At 48.3% G+C, this 20,595-nt stretch overlaps 1 protein-coding gene across 8 annotated transcripts in view; it reads left to right on the top strand.

Annotated features, from left to right (window-relative positions):
- LOC146811006 (uncharacterized) overlaps positions 1-20,595 on the top strand; it is a 1,023,327-nt gene that overhangs the window by 804,949 nt on the left and 197,783 nt on the right. For 7 of the 8 annotated variants that reach the window (XR_014965769.1, XR_014965768.1, XM_085614480.1 and 4 more), the window contains 3 exons: positions 14,805-14,926; positions 16,136-16,187; positions 19,641-19,762. Coding sequence is in view for 6 of the 8 variants with exons in the window: in XM_085614480.1 (XP_085470606.1) it covers positions 14,805-14,926; positions 16,136-16,187; positions 19,641-19,762 (296 nt within the window). In the remaining 2 variants the exon portion in view is untranslated. Of the gene's footprint in view, positions 1-11,299; positions 11,339-14,804; positions 14,927-16,135; positions 16,188-19,640; positions 19,763-20,595 lie in introns of all 8 variants that reach the window. The other variant, XM_085614479.1, reaches the window with a different exon arrangement.

Here is a 20,595-nt window from a genome sequence, read left to right as displayed (position 1 = left end):
GCGCGAAATAAATATAAGACCCTGGGTAGTATATTCATTTTGAGGAAATTCCCTCTTCCAATAATTGAAAGATGTAGACCATCTATTCTTTTTAAGTCGTTCTTAATCTTTTGGAGAAGAGGATCGTAGTTTATATTAATTATTTCCTCTATTTTTGAGGATATCCGAACTCCTAAGTATATTGCACTGTCAACTCTTCTTGAGTCAGCAAATTGGGTATTGTGAGTGCATATAACCATTGTTTTATCTCTATTTAGAGAATATCCAGAGAAGCGGCCAAAGACATGAGTAATCTGTTCAATTGTCGATAAGGCCTCGGCAGGATGAGATGTTATTATAGCCACGTCATCGGCATAAGCGAGGATTTTGGTATCAAATGGGCCTAATGTAACAGGTTTAATAGACTCTGTTTTTAACAGTTTCAGAATTAGGGGGTTTATATAGAGGGCAAAGAGAATCGGAGAACATGGGCACCCCTGGCGAGTCCCTCGAGATATGTCAAAATACCCTGACTCAAGACCCATTGCCAAAACCCTCGCCTTTGGTGTAAAATACATAGCCTTGATGGATTTCATGAGACACGGACCGATTTTGTTTTGCTCAAGTACCGCCCATAGGAATGCCCATGAGACCCTATCAAAAGCTTTCTCTGCATCCAGGAGGATCATCGACATCCGGCCGCCCGAGACACCCACGGCCTCAAACAGAGCAATAGCACGGCGGATATGATCCGTAGTGCCCCTGCCCGGAACGAAGCCGTGCTGCCACGGAGAGACCAGACGCTCGACGATCCCCCCAAGACGATTAGCTAGGATCTTAGAATAGAGCTTCGAGTCAGTGTTTATAAGAGAGATTGGGCGGTACGATGTAGTTAGATCGGGCGGTTTATCTTTTTTTGGAAAGACAACTATATTCGTTTCCCTCCAAGACCTAGGAGGGGTAGCACGGACCTGGATACTTATAAATAAATCTAGAAGGAGCGGTGTTATAATAATACCAAGAATTTTATATAGCTCCAGTGGTATTTTGTCTGGGCCTGCAGCCTTACCTGGAGCAAGCTCTGTAAGGGCCGTTTGTACCTCTACCAGGGTTATATCTCTTTCTAGATCTTGTCTGGTATCATCCTCTAATCCTAGGTTACCCTCCTGCTCAGTTGCCCACCTAGCAAGTTCATCCTTGATTGTTAAGGGGTCCTGCATATCCTCGCTTTGGTAGAGCTTCTGATAGTATTTTTTTTTTTTTTTTTTTTTTTTTTTCTCAAGAATTTTATTAAAACAATAAAGCAGTTACAGGCATGGGCCTACAACCACCAGGGCCGGCCGCTAGACTCAGAAAGGATCGTACATTAGTTAAAGCAGTAGGCGACACCTGGGGCCCAGCCCCGTAAATGGCTCAGGATGGCTCGAGAGAAGCAGGAGACATACATTTAACATAAATAACAACAAAAAACAAAAGGCGAGGCATACGGGCAAAAGGCGTGTGTCAGGCTACATCCGGGGGACTTTTACTCCAAACCTTCAATGAGCTATCAACAGGAGGGAGTACTGAAAGATCAGGGGGGGGGTAACGGGAAAGGAACATCTATATTCGATTATTACAATCAGTCGCAAGGAACCATCAAGGGTCAGGGGGACAAGGCAATATCGGTGTCCACTAGGGGGGGCGTACAGATACCCCCACGATACACGTTCCATTGCCCCCAAATTCTACCCCATGCCCCGGGTTTACCGCGGGCCACATATACCGTCTTCTCCCTGAACATACACCAGTCCATGTTTTCCTTCCATACTGACACGGTGGGTGGCCGCTGGGAACCCCAAAGCTGCGCTATATCCCTCTTAGCAATCATGTAGCCCAGGGCCGCCCACCGAGTCTGCGCCGCATTATAATCATTAGGCTCCCACACATTCAAGACACAGCGACGCACCTCCGGCAGCAGCGCCACCTCGGTGACTTGTCCCATGACCCCATGAACCCGACGCCAGTATTCCGCCACCTCCCGGCACTCCCAAAGGATATGGAGAAAGGTGGCACTGAGCCCACACCCCCGCTTGCAGAGCCCATCTTCCGAGAATCCCATCGAGACCAGACGGGGGCCCGTCACATACACCCGGTGGAGAATCTTTAACTGGACCAGGCGGAGACGGGCTGGAATGGCGACTTCCTTGGGGGACGATAGTGCGGACTGCCAGTCCTCGTCGTCTAATTCCACCCCGTCCCCCGTCCACGTCTCCCGAAGGCGCACCAATAGGTCAGCCCGATTATTAATGAGTTTTTTATAGATTAAGGAGATAGTACTGTCGGGAACATGACCATCAAGTATGCGGTCCTCGAGGGGCGAAGAGGCCGGGATCTTGGTCCCCTCCCCAAAGACAGAGAGCAGGGCATGCCGAACCTGGGCGTATCGGAAGAACTCCTTTTCCGTGAGTTCGTATTCGCTCTGGAGCGCCGCGAAGGTCTTAACCGCGCCCTTCATCCATAAGTCTCCCACTCTACTGATGCCAATCGTGTCCCAACGGTCAAACCCCTTCGTTGTCCAGAGGCTTCCCAGTCGGTCGGAGGCAAATAAAGGAGTAGCGCATGTCAGTCGCTCACTCCAGCCCATGGCTACATTGGCCGCCTTCCAAATCCGTACCGCGATCTTAGTGGGGCCCGTCAGGGTCCGTCCAGCCGAGCGGGAGTAAAGCGCCCTGTTATAGTTACCACCGGGAAGCAGGAATTTATCCATCTCATACGCCGGGTTCAAGCCAGGCGCATACGTGGCATGGTTAATGGCTGATAGCTGTGAGGCCCAATAATACCTGCGAATGTCGGGAAGCGCGATGCCCCCGTCGTACCAGGGGAGAGTGAGTTTGGCCAGGGCGATACGCGCCCGTCCGTCCCACACCAGTCTCCTCTGCAGGCTCTCTACTTCCCGAAAGTAGGCCACTGGAATGATGTCGAAGGAGTTCTGAAGTGCATAGAGGAACCTGGGAAGGGACATCATTTTAAACAATGCGGCCCGACCCAGTGGGGACAGGGGCAGCCTACCCCACCGAGCCGTGTCTTCCCTCAAACGCCGAAGTGGAAGCAGGAGATTGTGCTCATAGCGAGCTACCGGGTCCAGCGAGATGTGTATCCCCAGGTATTTAAAGCCGGACAGAGATAATTGGATCGGAAGCCGAGGCGGCAGGAGAGGGGGGCCACCGGAGATAGGATAGACACAGGATTTAGACCAGTTAATCGTGAGACCCGAATTTCTCCCGTAGGAAGTCAGAACGTCGAAGAGAACGTTAAGCGACTGCCGCGGCGAGGTAAGATACAGGAGGATATCGTCAGCATATAACGAGACCCGATCCTCAAAGCCCGGGGCCCACCGGATCCCCCTGATCGAGGGCTCCCAGCGGAGCCAAGCGGCGAGTGGCTCCAGGGCGAGAGCAAAGAGCAGAGGGGACAACGGGCACCCCTGCCTCGTACCCCTACCGAGAGCGAAGGGCCGAGAGACCCGCCCATTAACCACCACCTGAGCCATGGGTCCCGTGTAGAGAAGCTTCACCCAGCCAAGAAATCCCTCCCCAAAGCCGAATTTGGTCATGACAGCCCAGAGGAATGGCCACTCGATGGTGTCAAAGGCCATCGTGGCATCTAAAGAAACCAGCACGGCCGGTTCGGAGAGGTACTCTGCCCTGGCGAGGGCGCCATGGAGTCGCCGCAAGTTGAGGGCGGTGTTGCGATGTGGGATGAAGCCGCATTGATCAGGATGAATCAGATCGCAGATAACGCTCAACAAACGATTGGCAAGGACTTTAGCCAGGATTTTAGGCTCTGCATTTAGCAGTGAGATAGGCCTGTAAGAGGCACAGCGGTCCCGTGGCTTACCTTCCTTGGGGATCACGACTATCGTGGCCAGTCGCTGGTCGACCGGAAGGGAACCGGCCTCGAGGGACTCCTGAAACATACGACTGAGGAAGGGAGCTAGTTTATCCGGGCGCAACTTATATAATTCGATAGGTAGACCGTTGGGACCCATGGCCTTGCCCGAGCGAAGGGACCGAATCGCAGTCGCGATTTCATCCACCGACAAGGGAGCGTCCAGCTGCTCACGGTCCTCGGCAGAAAGGCCAGGCAAAGCAATGTCCCTCAGGAGAAGGCGAGAATCTTCCTCATCCCTATCAGTCACCGGGGAGTACACAGTCCGGAGGTGGTCGGCAAAACATTCCACAATCTCACCAGGCTCAGTCACACACACTCCATCCGAGACACGCAACTCCGGGACCACACGATTCACTCTCTCCTTCTTGTCCAGCCACGCAATCAGCTTTCCCGCCTTGTCCCCGGCATCATACAACCGACCCTGCTGCTCCCTATACATAGTTTTGGCAGCGTCGGTGACAAGAGATCTGTATTCAAACTGTTTCAGGCTGAGGGCATGGAGCCCGTCCGGAGTGACACCCTCCTCCAAGGCCGACTCCAGCCCCGAGATGTCAGTCTCCAGCTTCACCACCGCCTCACTCCTGAGCTTCTTGGCCACTACTATCTGGGAGAGGGCGTGTCCGCGGATTACGGTTTTAAAGGCTTCCCACAGGGACATTGCAGACAACACAGACCCCTCGTTTTCAAGAAAGTATTGGTCCATAGCCTTAACCAGACTCTCGCGGGTCGTGGGGTCTCGCAGGTACCACGGGTTAATGGGAGCGATCCGCCCTGCAGACCGCGACTCGGTGTCAAAGAGAAGCCACAGCGGGGAATGATCGGAGATACCCCTCGCCAGGTGCCTGACCTCTCGAATTCGACCCGTCTGCGCCGCGGGCATAAGGAAATAGTCTAACCTAGAAAGACTCCCATGTGCCCCAGAGTGAAAGGTGTATTGACATTGGGTCGGATGCATTAATCGCCAACTATCCACCAGGCCGAAGGTCTCCAACAGACCGCCTAGCCAAGCCTGGGCAGCGGGGAGGGCCCTGGGTGGGTGACGATCCAGGTCCCCCGAAACCACCGAGTTAAAATCCCCGCCCATAAGCAAAAGGCCATCCGGAAGTGCAAGCAGCATTCGACCCAAGTCCGCGAAGGTGGAGTTCTGGAGGCCCGGTGGGACGTAAATTGAGACCAGGGCAAGGGGATGCCCCTCCCACCTCCCAGTCAGACAAACATAACGCCCTCTGTCATCTGAGACCACCCTCGTGATCTCCAACGGAAGTGAGGATCGCAGGAGAATGCCCACCCCCCTGGAGCCAGTTGTGAAACCAGAGTGGGCCACGAGGCGGTATCCCCCCCTGTTCATTGCATGGCAGACATTGCCAACCAAATGCGTCTCCTGGATAAACACCACATCAGGAGTCAGACGACGCAAATACTGCAGAACTACACCCCGTTTGATACGGTCCCCCAACCCATTGACGTTCCATGACATCAGCTTCAACCCGTCCCCCCCCATCCCCTCCAATAGCTCAGAGGTCCCCCCGCAAGCAGCACAAGTCCCAAAGGTAGCAGAAAATCAATACCTCGCCCTGCAAACAAAAACCACACTACAAAACAACCCCTCCTTCCCCCCCACCCCCCCCAACACCCAACTCCCCCCACCCTGCACCCCTGCGGGCCAAAAAACCCCCCCAAATTGCAGTGTGCCTGTCGCCCAACTAACCCCAGTCTACAAAAAGACCCCGGAGGAGGAGAGGGACCCGTCCCCGCCCGCCCCCCATACAGGTACTAGCAAAACACACTGAACCAAAGAAGTACAACCCAGCTGAGCAGTGCAAATTGACAAAATCAAGGACCAAGAGTCACTCCAAAGGGGACCCGTCACCGTTGGCACCCGCAGAGGGCCCGGGACGGCCACCTCTGTCCGGCAGCGAGTCCAACCAGTCACTCACGGCCACAGGAGAGTCAAAGAAGGCAGTCCGATCCTCATGTTCCACTCGGAGTTTGGCAGGGTAGAGCATAGAGTACTTTAGGCCCAGCTCACGAAGACGACGTTTCACCCCCTGGAATCCCATCCGCTGTTTCTGGACCAGTTGAGTAAAGTCCGGATAAAAGTTAATGGATGAGTTCTCGTATCGAACCGGGCCATGGACCCGCGAGGCCTGCAGAATCGCATCCCGGTCTCTGTAGTAAAACAGTTTGGCCACGATAGGCCTCGGGGGAACTCGATGAGCCCGTTCAACGGCAAAAAATTTACTCAAGCCCGCAGGGGTCAGCTGTTGGAGGATGAGTTCCTCGACCAGGAGGTCAACCGGGCGGTCGTCGGAGGACTCCGGTACGCCGATGACACGGATGTTGTTGCGTCGGGCCCGTCCCTCGAAGTCCTCCAGCCGCCGGGCCATCTGCTCATTGACCACCTTGATGTCGCCGAGCGCGGCCTGCAGGTCCGCCACATCCGCACCCAGGGTGGAGGTCCGCGCATCGAGAGTTTGAACCCTCTCGTTTGTTTTGGAGAGGTCCGCCCGTATTAAGGTGACATCAATCGCCACCGTATCGATCTTGCGGGCCAGGGCCTCGTATTGCGTGGCGATGGTCTCCCTGATGCCATCAATGGCGCCCATGATGTCCTGTAGGGAAAGTTCCGAAGAGACGGATGTGCCACCACCGGCGACGTCTGAGGGGGGACCGGCCGTTCCAGGAGAGCCTCTGCCCTGAGTATAGCGGTCCATGTTGTTGGTCTGGACCGATCCTCCACGGAGGGAGGATTTAGTCTTGCGCCCCTCGGGGCCCCCTTGCCCCCCATGAGGCCACGGACTCCGAGGGGGACCGCCGGACAAAAGTAGTTGGGATACCGGCCCTGGAAACCAGCGCCTCACCCGAGGCCACAGTACGACGGTGCGGGGGGACCCAAGGCGATAGGCACTCTTGTGGCAGGTGGTGACAAAGCTTGTGCAGAGGTCAGGGAAACACCCCGCCACCTCAATCGCTCCACCGGCCAGCCCCCTGAGGTCTGAAAGTGAAACCGAAAGTGGCCGAGCGGCCCCTGGCACCGCGCCGCAGCCGTTGTTGTTCAACTGCGACACGGCCCCACGGCTCACCTTCGCCCCGGGCACCTCCGTCGGGTGGGTCCCAAAAGTTCAAACAACGATAACTCAGGATTCCCGGGTCCGATTAAATTTCTGAAAGGAGATACGTGCTCAGCCGGTCGTCATCTCCCAGATTCCATAAACCAAATCAGGATATTGTCAGGATAAATTCCGAGGAGCAGCGAGGGTCCGGGGAGCCCTGTGCTCACGCGACCATCTTGGATGCGCGCTAGGCTCCTCCTCCCTGATAGTATTTTTTAAAAGATTCTAGAATGGCCTCGGGTGTTGTGTGCTCTTGACCGTCTGCCTTAATACTAGCAATTAAGTTAAAGGATTGTTTTTGTCGAGTGCGGAGAGCTAATTGCTTGCCGACCATCTCACCTGCCTCATATATCTCGTTGCGATGGGATTGGTAAATCTCTGGCGCTCTCTTGGTCAGCCTGCTATTAATTTCCATTTTAAGAATCGTCATTTCATTAAGAATCGGCCCTCCATCACCACCTTGCATTATTATAGCAGTATGTTTCTCCTCTTTCCTAGCTAGTTCTAGGAGAGATGACTCATTTGCTCTAGCAAGCTCCTTCCTCTATCTGGCGACATAGCTTATTGTTTCCCCTCGAATTGAAGCTTTAAAATAGTCCCAAACCACATCTCGTGGGGCGCTGTATCGATTAACGTCTATAAATCCCTGTGCCCATATCTTGATATATTCTATATAATCCTTATTAACCAATAATTTTCTGTCGAAGGACCAGCTTGATCGAGGTCTTAGAATATTATCAGTCCTTATTGTGAGCACTAAGGGATTATGATCCGAGATAGTTTTTGGAAGTTTATTTATTTGTATCTCATTGAGTCGGGTATTTGTCATCCAGATATAGTCAATGCGGACATATTTATTATGTGGATATGAGAAATATGTATATCCCGGATCTTGATGTTGTTTCACGTCCCACACATCGGCTAGGCCTAGACTTTCCTTTAATTGTAATATGGCTCTATATACTATCGGTTCATATCCAACGTATTTAAATTGCTCATGGTTACATATCAAGCCTCCGTGAGTCAGAGAGATGTTAAAATCTCCACAAAAAATTAATGTGGAGGGCCAGGATGCTAATTCCAACTCTAGATTGAAAAAAAAAAGATGGATCATCCTGGTTAGGTGCATAAATAGAGCATATAGTGATGCCTATTTAGAGCTCAACAATCGCCCACCTACCCATAGGGTCAACTGTCTTGCGTATAAGTGGTCCTAAAAAAGATTTTGCCAGAATAGCTACTCCTCTTGTTCTAGTAGTATAGGTTGTGCATGCCATTAAGTCAAACCCCGGGACCCTCAATATATTTCTTTCTGCCCAAGGGATATGTGTCTCTTGAAGACATATTATATCGAACGTATTTTGGGAGATCACTCCCCACATTTGATCCCTTTTCCCTTTGTCGTTGAGGCCCGCGATGTTCCACGAGCATAATTTTAAGCTAGCCATACTCCATTATATCTATTAACCAACCAGATCTTGCCGTATGACCAGATTTACCAATAATAATCTCATAGGATCCATTTCCATCTCTGCTTCCATTCTTATTTCTGTAACTGCGGTTGCATTTTAAAAAATATATATTTTCACCCCCCAGTCCCACCCCCTGGGTCCCAACCCCTTACCCTCCCTACCCCCCCCCCCAACCCCCCCGTCATTAGGGCAAATAGACTCCATAAGAGTCTGTGATGATGGACGTGCAGTAAAGGGCCGGTGCTCACTAATAAATCTAGACACCTCCTTAGTAGAATATTTTTAACAAACTTTAACAAACTTTCCCCCCCCCCCCATCTGGATATATATTCCAGACCTTAACACCCCCAGAAGGGGTTTAATACAAACTAGTATCAGAATTATAGAGGACGGGAAAGAATTTTAAGGATACCAGAAGGGTACCAATAATTAACCAAAAGCTAGGAAAGTAATTTCAGCCCTAGAGAGTATCCAGATATTCCTTAGCCTTTATCTCAGAGGTGAAAAATTTGGTCTGGTTACCATTAATTACTTTCAAACAGGCCGGGTTATTCAGAAATGCCTGGAGCTTTTTGTCTTGAAATGGTCTAATAAGTTGGCGGAGGCGCCACCTCCGCTCAACCGTTACATGACAGAAATCTGGGCGTACAAAATAAGTTATGTCGCCATTAGTTTTTTTTGCCTCGGGTCTAGCTTTCTCCCAAATCGCCTGTCTAAGCAGGAAATTACCAAAGTATACCAATACTGCCCTTGGATATGCTCCAGGTTTAGGCATACTTCTCATAGTGAGGGGCACCCGATGGGCACGTTGTACCTCAATATCCCACTTCCAGGCTGACAATTCTGGGAGGGAATCGTGAAACAATTTAACCATGAAAGAACGGATGTCCCCCCCCTTCAACTCCTTCCGGAATTCCCAGGACTCGTAGGTTACTTCGCCGTTGGCGATTTTCCATGTCCTCGAGTTTCCACATCATATCTGAGAGTTCTTTATCGTGCGCCTCAGACTTCTCGTGATTTAGCGCAGTTTCCATTTCGTTAACCAATAGTCTTGATTCCATCTCAGTCATGCGATCATTAAAGGAGCCAATTTTCTTTGATAGCTTACGGACCACACCCTGCACCTTGCGTAGCTCTGCTTGGGCCCTGCGACCATCATGAGAGTTCTCTTCCCTATGCGCAGCTATAGCTAACAAAATCGTTTCTAACGTTGATGCAGTTGTGTCCGGAGTGGTACCTTGCTCCTGGTGTTGATTGAGATCGGACATAGGTCCCTGCGATTGTATCGATGTTGTCCCTGGGGGGGGAGGTCACTAATAGGGGTATAATCCCAAGCCAAGTCTATCGATTCGTGGTGGCTTTTCCTGTGTTTAGGTCCCAGTTTCTGAGCAGTTCTAACCTTATTAATATTAATCTCTTCATCACTAGACTCAGATAGGTCAGAGGCAGTATCAGTTGACCATCCCAACTCATCAGATAAAGAGTAAAAATCGCTAGGCTCCTTATCCTTATCCTTGTCCTTGTCTCTGTCTTTATCTGTGTCTGTATCAGCTTCGCTCAGATTTTCACTCGGATTTTCAGACCCGAGCTGCACAGATTGTAGATCTCTCGGTAAGGGTAATAGAGCCTGGCTCAATTGCCGGCCTCCTAGGCTATTTGTGTGAGTGGGGAGGGGTGTTAGATCGACTTTGGTCCCGGGCTCAGAGGTTAGTGTTAATGCTGAGTGAGGACTAGTATCAGTTTTCTTATTCACTATAGTCTCAGCGGGAGCTTGTGTCACGTCATTGACCCCCCTCGAAGGAGCCCCGGGATCTTCCCCTTCTCTCACCATCTGTGTATGTGTGCGGCACCATCTAACACCGTCAGCAGGAGAAATACCTTTAGCAGTGTTGTCAGTTTCAGTTTCCGCCGTTGCAGCGCTTACTGTGGCAGCCTCCAGCGCGTCTCGAGTATGCGGCTTGCACTGCTCACCTCGACCCGGAAGAGGACAAGCCGGGGCTCCGCGCAGGAGGTCGATCACAGAGGAGGCAGTCTGTCCGCTCTTCCGGGTGGTGCCGCTCGCACTCAAAGCCTTGGGTGGAACCCTCTCTGACGCTCCCGTCACTGATGCCTCTACTGTATCTCGAGTGGCCAGCCTGGTCACTCTCGCCTCTTTTTGCTTCATGGCTGCAGCAACTGTATTCTTTGAGGCATTCTTCGGAGCCATCCCGCTACACTGCCGCTGCTGAGCTTCCTCGTCACTCCGGTAAGATTGATAGTAGATCTTATAATTCTGAGTGATACTGCATAGATATCGGACTATGGATAGGCCAATTGCTGAAGCCAATATCGAGACCCGGCTCGTACTCGATAATCCGTTCCTCTCAGCTGATTCCTCATGTAACATTCTTCACCTCTTTAGCGCGATCACAGCCTGGACTTAAATCTCTTCACATAACAGCCTGTGAAAGCTTTGCTACGAGCACCGGCCGGAGCTTACTGCACTGCGGTCTCAAGCGGCCGCCATCTTGCCCCCGGACACCCAGGGCCAGCCATTCCCAATGGGGTCGCAAATTGCGAGTGCCTCATGAATATTGATGAGGCTCGCATTTTGCGACCCCTTTGGAAATCACAATCAGTGTCTGAGACACTGTTGTACATTTGAAATTGCGACTCGCAAATTGTGACTCGCAATAGAGAGCAATTTGCGACTCACTATTTCAAATGGCCGTACATCTGGCCCTTAGTCTCTATTGATGCGCTGTTACACCTTTGCTCACTCGAGATGAAATATGCAAATCACTTATCTCTTTTTTTGGCCAGGTGGAGGAGACCAGCTCCCGCCGGGAACATTCTTTTCAGGTGAGTTTCTTTGGTATGCTTGATGTTCTTTGTGGAATTTCCTATTGCCTAGCAAGGCACAGTTCCATTGGAAGTGGTATTTATACTATCCCGAACCAAAGTTGGATGTAGAGATTTTTAAGTCTCGTGCAGTCATCTGAGAAGTTTCAAGGCCTTTTCAGTAAATCCATGTTCTCACCACTTGTGTATAGCTCACTCAAGAAATGGTATATAGGTGCACTTTGGATTGGCATTGCTTTAGTCTTTTAGCGATGTGCAGGTATTGCAAGCGCATGCATTCTTTCAGTGCTGGTTGTTTCTTTTTTGGTGTTGCCTTGCTGCCGCAGAACTTAACATTTACTTAGCTTGCCTTATGCCAGCCAGCCAATCCCTCTGTCATAAGCAGGCATTCACCTAGACTAGATGTTAATGGTACACTTTTCCCACTTTACTTTCATACCCACTAAGTCCACACTGGAGAAAATTTGCATTTGGCGCCTTCTGGGACTAAACATGGAAAAGTACGTGTGTGGTCATAACAGTTTCCTCCCTTTAAGGACCACTGTCACAGTGGTGGCTTAGGTTTGGTGGGATGCTGTTGATGGTACTTGTTTATGATCCTAGGTGCATGGAAGTGACTAGCTGGCTCCCAAGAGCATTCCTCTGTCCCGAATCCATTCCAGTCTACTAGAGTGTGCTGAAAGTTTTATAAAATTATTTCAAGAAAACTGTGGTTTCTATCAAGTCTCTCAGTTCCCATTTGTATGGACCACCTGAGGGACCTGTGGTCTGTCTGAATCCGGAATTGAGTCCCAAACAGGCATGGTCTCAACTTCTTTAGTGCCCAGACCACAGCAAAGGCTTCCCTTTCAATAGCACTCCAGTTCTATTCACAAGGAAGTAACCTCCTAGAGAAAAAATCAACAGGTTGATCTAGACCCTTCATATTCAACTGTGATAGGACTGCCTCTATGCCATGTCCTTAGGCATCAGTTTGCACAATGAATTCACTGGAAATGTCACGGGCATTGAGCACAGGGCCTTGCACATGGTCTGCTTTAGGGAGTTAAATGCGTTTTGGCATGCATCTGTCCAAATCACATTTCTGGGCTACATTTTTGGAGTCAGCTCAGTCAAGGGGCCAACAATGGGGCTATATGTCATGACAAACCTCCTGTAGCAACCTGTGAGGAGTAGGAAGGCTTTCTCCTCAGTTTAGGGTTTTGGGGGCTCCTAGGCATATGTAGTTTATTTCTTGGCGTGGAGGGACTGCATCTTACTCCTGCCTCCAAGGTCTCCCAAGCACACCACTGACCCCTGCCCTATCTGGCACTTACTGGTTTTGATAGTCAGTCCTGTGTTCTGTAGGGCCTGAAGCACTCCTGCCAGGTGAAAAAGGTGGTCCTTCCAGCTGCTACTGAATACTGCTATGTCATCCAAGTACGCAGCACCTGAAGACCCCATTCCAGTCAAACCCTGGCTCACCAGCCTCTGGAAGGTGGCAGGGGCATTATTTAATCTAGAGGGCATCACTTTAAACTGGTATTGGCCCTCTGGAGTGGAGAAGGTGACCTCTCCATGGCTTCTTCGGTTAGGGCGATTGTCCAGTATCCTGAAGTAAGGACAAAAGTACTCAGGAACTGGGCAGCCCCTAACCTGTCAATCAGCGCATCAGCCCAGGGAATTGTATGAGCATCAGTCTTGGTCAATGAATTGAGCTCCTATAATCCACCCAGAACCGGAGTTCTAGTGTGGTGCTCTGTGGGGCGGCTTTTGGTACCAGCCCTACTAGGCTAGACCATGGGCTCCCGGAGGGTTCAATCACCCCCAACTCCAACATCTTGGATACCTCATCCTTGATGCTAGTCCTCACTCTGTACAGTAGCCTAAAGATCTTATTTTTGACAGGAAGGCTTTCTCTCGTGTCCTATCCTTGATACTCAGTTGGGTAGTCCCAGGAGTAAGGTAAAACAGTGATCAAAATTGTCCTATTAACTTGTGATAGTCTCTCTGCTTATCCGAAGTCAGGTTAGGGGAAAGGTTTTCACCTTCCACTCTCTTTTTTTTGCAGGAGTTCAGGGAGAGGTTTACTCTCCTCTTTGTCCCCTCCTTCTGTCAACAACAAAACAGCTGACCTAAGATCTCTCAAAGTGTGGTTCGGGGCGGTTGGGGTGTCTGGGGGTCCTGATGCCCAGCAGGTATCTGACTGCACCCTCATCTCAATTATCTCATGTGGCCCAGTTCAATGGTCTTGGAAGGGTCCCGGGCTCCATCAGCCACACTTTCTGCCCAGGCTGGAATTCCACCAGGGTAGCCATTTGGTCGTACCATTGTTTCATTACCTCCTGGCTGGCCTCGAACTTGTCAGGAGCTTGCTTCCAGAACTTGGCCATCTGGCTTCTGAAGGCTAGCATGTAGCCAACAACATGTTGGAGGGGGTTTCTTGAGAGCCTGCTCACACCCCTCACTAACCAGACTAAGAGGTCCCCTCACTGGATAATCATACAGAGGTTCTCAGGGATTAAAGCCAACTCTCTTATCAGGTACTTCTCTCTAAGCAAAGATTAGGCATGGTACGAGGGCCTCACGCCTACACCTCATGGCCTCAGGTAGGCCCTTAATCTCACCTTTAAAGGTCGTGTTGAATCTCTCAACACGCCAATTGGTTTGCGGATGGTAGGGTGTTGAAAAGATATAAGTAACTCCACACTGTCTCCACATTGACTGCATATAAGCAGACATGCATTTGGTTTCCCTATCAGACACCACTTCCTTGGGGAAACCCTTTTGGGTTAAAATCCCCATTAAGGCCTTATCCACTGCAGGGGCAGTTGCAGTCCTACCCTCTAGGTTCTTTGTGGCATGAACCCCCCCGAACCAGGATATACCTCTTGCCAGTGTCTGTCTGTTGATCCATGGGCCCTACATTTTCGATGCCCATTCCATCTGAGTACTATCCAAGTATACTTTGCGTTATGGAAACAATTTTAAGCGCCCATGAATTATGTATATAAATGTGTATACATTTATATCTATTGGTCCATCCTCTCTAATAGCACTTTTCTGAACACTGTACTACTCTAGGATATGATGTGATACTGATGAGTTTTATACATTTTTGTTCATGGGTTTGATTTTAATGCACAACTAATACTATCAATTTATTGGAGTATCCTGAAATTTATCAATAGCAACAAGTGTAATGAAATTGTAATTTTTACAAACTCTACTGGGATAACTTTTCTGACTTTTACAAACAAAAATGTAAATTATATTTATGTATTAGGGGATGCTAACTTAAGTTAAATTTGTTATATGGATGTTTTGTAAAATTGACAGTTATAACACCGAAGAAGGTATCTTTTGACTTTGTACGTTACTCATCATTCGAACCAAAAACGATTTTTTAGTACATCTTTCACCCCTATACCTGAATCTAAGTTCTGTGGTTTTCAGAAAGTAGAGTAACTTTCTCAACTTCTTTTAGGAGCTAGTTATCAGCCAGTCTGCAGATTATGTCCGAGTTTTCCTCAAATCAGTAGCTGAACTCTGGCACTTTTCTTGGTTCCCTTGGCGATTATATACAAGATCAAGTCTCAAAACAGGAATGTGAGTATGCTGAAAGATTTATCGAATTATTTGTAAAACTATGGATTCTATCAAGTGTTTTGGGGCCAGATGTACGACGTGATTTTGCATGGGCAAATGGGTTTGCGACCCATTTGCGCATGCAAAGTCACTGTGGGCCATGTACAAACACTATTTTACGAGTCGCAAAAAATTTTAGACAAGAAAAATAGTGTTTAGCGAGTCACAATTAGGAGGGGGTGTTCCAAGTGCGTCCCTCCATTAATTGCAACTGGCAGCCCTATGTGTGAATGTTTTGCGACCGCAATTATGTAAAACACTTGCAATTGCTCTTCAAGAGGGTCGTAATGCGGTCACAAATTGGTAGGGGTCCCCAGGGGACACCTTCCCCTTTGTAATGAAGCTGCAGGCAGTGTTCCAGGGACCACTACCTGCCCTTAAAAAATTTAATAAAAACATTAAATTTATTTTTCTAAAATGCATACGGTTTTCCGTTAAGGAACACGGGCTGCATTAAAAAAAGACTGCTTTATTTAAAAGCAGTGCCAGACATGGAGGTCTGCTGAGTCCAGCAGGCCACCATCCCTGCAAGGGAATATGACTCGTTATTAGTCGAATCATTACATCACGTGGCATTACAACGCGGTCGTTACAACGATCGCGTTGTTACCACAGAATGCCATTACTACGCAAGTCATTACATCGACTCGCAGTAGGTGGCGTGCTTAGAAATTTATAATTTACTATTCCAACTCCAGCCTACGCAACAGTAGGGAAGGTGTTGGAATAGCAAAGTATACTATTCCCTATGTTAGCACGCCATCTACTACAAGTCAATATAATGACTTTTGTAGTAATGGCTTTGCGTGGTTACAATGTGGTCATTGTAACGACCGCGTTGTAATGACATCGCGGTGTAATCACCGCGATGTAAAGGTTGTTTCCCCTGGGAGGGCCAGCCATTCCCAATGGGGTCGCAAATTGCGAGTGCCTCATGAATATTGATGAGGCTTGCATTTTGCGACCCCTTTGGAAATCACAATCAGTGTCTGAGACACTGTTGTACATTTGAAATTGCAACTCGCAAATTGTGACTCGCAATAGAGAGCAATTTGCGACTCACTATTTCAAATGGCCGTACATCTGGCCCTTAGTCTCTATTGATGCGCTGTTACACCTTTGCTCACTCGAGATGAAATATGCAAATCACTTATCTCTTTTTTTGGCCAGGTGGAGGAGACCAGCTCTCGCCAGGAACATTCTTTTCAGGAGAGTTTCTTTGGTATGCTTGATGTTCTTTGTGGAATTTCCTATTGCCTAGCAAGGCACAGTTCCATTGGAAGTGGTATTTATACTATCCCGAACCAAAGTTGGATGTAGAGATTTTCAAGTCTCGTGCAGTCATCTGAGAAGTTTCAAGGCCTTTTCAGTAAATCCATGTTCTCACCACTTGTGTATAGCTTACTCAAGAAATGGTATATAGGTGCACTTTGGATTGGCATTGATTTAGTCTTTTAGCGATCTGCAGGTATTGCAAGCGCATGCATTCTTTCAGTGCTGGTTGTTTCTTTTTTGGTGTTGCCTTGCTGCTGCAGAACTTAACATTTACTTAGCTTGCCTTATGCCAGCCGGCCAATCCCTCTGTCATAAGCAGGCATTCACCTAGACTAGATGTTAATGGTATACTTTTCCCACTTTATTTTCATACCCACTAAGTCCACACTAGAGAAAATTTGCATTTGGCGCCTTCTGGGACCAAACATGGGAAAGTACGTGTGTGGTCATAACAGTTTCCTCCCTTTAAGGACCACTGTCACAGTGGTGGCTTAGGTTTGGTGGGATGCTGTTGATGGTACTTGTTTATGATCCTAGGTGCATGGAAGTGACCAGCTGGCTCCCAAGAGCATTCCTCTGTCCCGAATCCATTCCAGTCTACTAGAGTGTGCTGAAAGTTTTATAAAATTATTTCAAGAAAACTGTGGTTTCTATCAAGTCTCTCAGTTCCCATTTGTATGGACCACCTGAGGGACCTGTGGTCTGTCTGAATCCGGAATTGAGTCCCAAACAGGCATGGTCTCAACTTCTTTAGTGCCCAGACCACAGCAAAGGCTTCCCTTTCAATAGCACTCCAGTTCTATTCACTAGGAAGTAACCTCCTAGAGAAAAAATCAACAGGTTGATCTAGACCCTTCATATTCAACTGTGATAGGACTGCCCCTATGCCATGTTCTTAGGCATCAGTTTGCACAATGAATTCACTGGAAATGTCACGGGCATTGAGCACAGGGCCTTGCACATGGTCTGCTTTAGGGAGTTAAATGCGTTTTGGCATGCATCTGTCCAAATCACATTTCTGGGCTACATTTTTGGAGTCAGCTCAGTCAAGGGGCCAACAATGGGGCTATATGTCATGACAAACCTCCTGTAGCAACCTGTGAGGAGTAGGAAGGCTTTCTCCTCAGTTTAGGGTTTTGGGGGCTCCTAGGCATATGTAGTTTATTTCTTGGCGTGGAGGGACTGCATCTTACTCCTGCCTCCAAGGTCTCCCAAGCACACCACTGACCCCTGCCCTATCTGGCACTTACTGGTTTTGATAGTCAGTCCTGTGTTCTGTAGGGCCTGAAGCACTCCTGCCAGGTGAAAAAGGTGGTCCTTCCAGCTGCTACTGAATACTGCTATGTCATCCAAGTACGCAGCACCTGAAGACCCCATTCCAGTCAAACCCTGGCTCACCAGCCTCTGGAAGGTGGCAGGGGCATTATTTAATCTAGAGGGCATCACTTTAAACTGGTATTGGCCCTCTGGAGTGGAGAAGGTGACCTCTCCATGGCTTCTTCGGTTAGGGCGATTGTCCAGTATCCTGAAGTAAGGACAAAAGTACTCAGGAACTGGGCAGCCCCTAACCTGTCAATCAGCTCATCAGCCCAGGGAATTGTATGAGCATCAGTCTTGGTCAATGAATTAAGCTCCTATAATCCACCCAGAACCGGAGTTCTAGTGTGGTGCTCTGTGGGGCGGCTTTTGGTACCAGCCCTACTAGGCTAGACCATGGGCTCCCGGAGGGTTCAATCACCCCCAACTCCAACATCTTGGATACCTCATCCTTGATGCTAGTCCTCACTCTGTACAGTAGCCTAAAGATCTTATTTTTGACAGGAAGGCTTTCTCTTGTGTCCTATCCTTGATACTCAGTTGGGTAGTCCCAGGAGTAAGGTAAAACAGTGATCAAAATTGTCCTATTAACTTGTGATAGTCTCTCTGCTTATCCGAAGTCAGGTTAGGGGAAAGGTTTACACCTTCCACTCTCTTTTTTTTGCAGGAGTTCAGGGAGAGGTTTACTCTCCTCTTTGTCCCCTCCTTCTGTCAACAACAAAACAGCTGACCTAAGATCTCTCAAAGTGTGGTTCGGGGCGGTTGGGGTGTCTGGGGGTCCTGATGCCCAGCAGGTATCTGACTGCACCCTCATCTCAATTATCTCATGTGGCCCAGTTCAATGGTCTTGGAAGGGTCCCGGGCTCCATCAGCCACACTTTCTGCCCAGGCTGGAATTCCACCAGGGTAGCCATTTGGTCGTACCATTGTTTCATTACCTCCTGGCTGGCCTCGAACTTGTCAGGAGCTTGCTTCCAGAACTTGGCCATCTGGCTTCTGAAGGCTAGCATGTAGCCAACAACATGTTGGAGGGGGTTTCTTGAGAGCCTGCTCACACCCCTCACTAACCAGACTAAGAGGTCCCCTCACTGGATAATCATACAGAGGTTCTCAGGGATTAAAGCCAACTCTCTTATCAGGTACTTCTCTCTAAGCAAAGATTAGGCATGGTACGAGGGCCTCACGCCTACACCTCATGGCCTCAGGTAGGCCCTTAATCTCACCTTTAAAGGTCGTGTTGAATCTCTCAACACGCCAATTGGTTTGCGGATGGTAGGGTGTTGAAAAGATATAAGTAACTCCACACTCTCTCCACATTGACTGCATATAAGCAGACATGCATTTGGTTTCCCTATCAGACACCACTTCCTTGGGGAAACCCTTTTGGGTTAAAATCCCCATTAAGGCCTTATCCACTGCAGGGGCAGTTGCAGTCCTACCCTCTAGGTTCTTTGTGGCATGAACCCCCCCGAACCAGGATATACCTCTTGCCAGTGTCTGTCTGTTGATCCATGGGCCCTACATTTTCGATGCCCATTCCATCTGAGTACTATCCAAGTATACTTTGCGTTATGGAAACAATTTTAAGCGCCCATGAATTATGTATATAAATGTGTATACATTTATATCTATTGGTCCATCCTCTCTAATAGCACTTTTCTGAACACTGTACTACTCTAGGATATGATGTGATACTGATGAGTTTTATACATTTTTGTTCATGGGTTTGATTTTAATGCACAACTAATACTATCAATTTATTGGAGTATCCTGAAATTTATCAATAGCAACAAGTGTAATGAAATTGTAATTTTTACAAACTCTACTGGGATAACTTTTCTGACTTTTACAAACAAAAATGTAAATTATATTTATGTATTAGGGGATGCTAACTTAAGTTAAATTTGTTATATGGATGTTTTGTAAAATTGACAGTTATAACACCGAAGAAGGTATCTTTTGACTTTGTACGTTACTCATCATTCGAACCAAAAACGATTTTTTAGTACATCTTTCACCCCTATACCTGAATCTAAGTTCTGTGGTTTTCAGAAAGTAGAGTAACTTTCTCAACTTCTTTTAGGAGCTAGTTATCAGCCAGTCTGCAGATTATGTCCGAGTTTTCCTCAAATCAGTAGCTGAACTCTGGCACTTTTCTTGGTTCCCTTGGCGATTATATACAAGATCAAGTCTCAAAACAGGAATGTGAGTATGCTGAAAGATTTATCGAATTATTTGTAAAACTATGGATTCTATCAAGTGTTTTGGGGCCAGATGTACGACGTGATTTTGCATGGGCAAATGGGTTTGCGACCCATTTGCGCATGCAAAGTCACTGTGGGCCATGTACAAACACTATTTTACGAGTCGCAAAAAATTTTAGACAAGAAAAATAGTGTTTAGCGAGTCACAATTAGGAGGGGGTGTTCCAAGTGCGTCCCTCCATTAATTGCAACTGGCAGCCCTATGTGTGAATGTTTTGCGACCGCAATTATGTAAAACACTTGCAATTGCTCTTCAAGAGGGTCGTAATGCGGTCACAAATTGGTAGGGGTCCCCAGGGGACACCTTCCCCTTTGTAATGAAGCTGCAGGCAGTGTTCCAGGGACCACTACCTGCCCTTAAAAAATTTAATAAAAACATTAAATTTATTTTTCTAAAATGCATACGGTTTTCCGTTAAGGAACACGGGCTGCATTAAAAAAAAACTGCTTTATTTAAAAGCAGTCCCAGACATGGAGGTCTGCTGAGTCCTGCAGGCCACCATCCCTGCAAGGGAATATGACTCGTTATTAGACGAATCATTACATCACGTGGCATTACAACGCGGTCGTTACAACGATCGCGTTGTTACCACAAAATGCCATTACTACGCAAGTCATTACATCGACTCGCAGTAGGTGGCGTGCTTAGAAATTTATAATTTACTATTCCAACTCCAGCCTACGCAACAGTAGGGAAGGTGTTGGAATAGCAAAGTATACTATTCCCTATGTTAGCACGCCATCTACTACAAGTCAATATAATGACTTTTGTAG

Source organism: Triturus cristatus, chromosome 7 (genome assembly GCF_964204655.1).
Source record: "Triturus cristatus chromosome 7, aTriCri1.1, whole genome shotgun sequence".
NCBI classification, from domain to species: domain Eukaryota; kingdom Metazoa; phylum Chordata; class Amphibia; order Caudata; family Salamandridae; genus Triturus; species Triturus cristatus.
The sequence above is the reverse complement of the archived record's forward strand: the minus strand, read 5'-3'. Positions and strand labels throughout refer to the sequence as shown.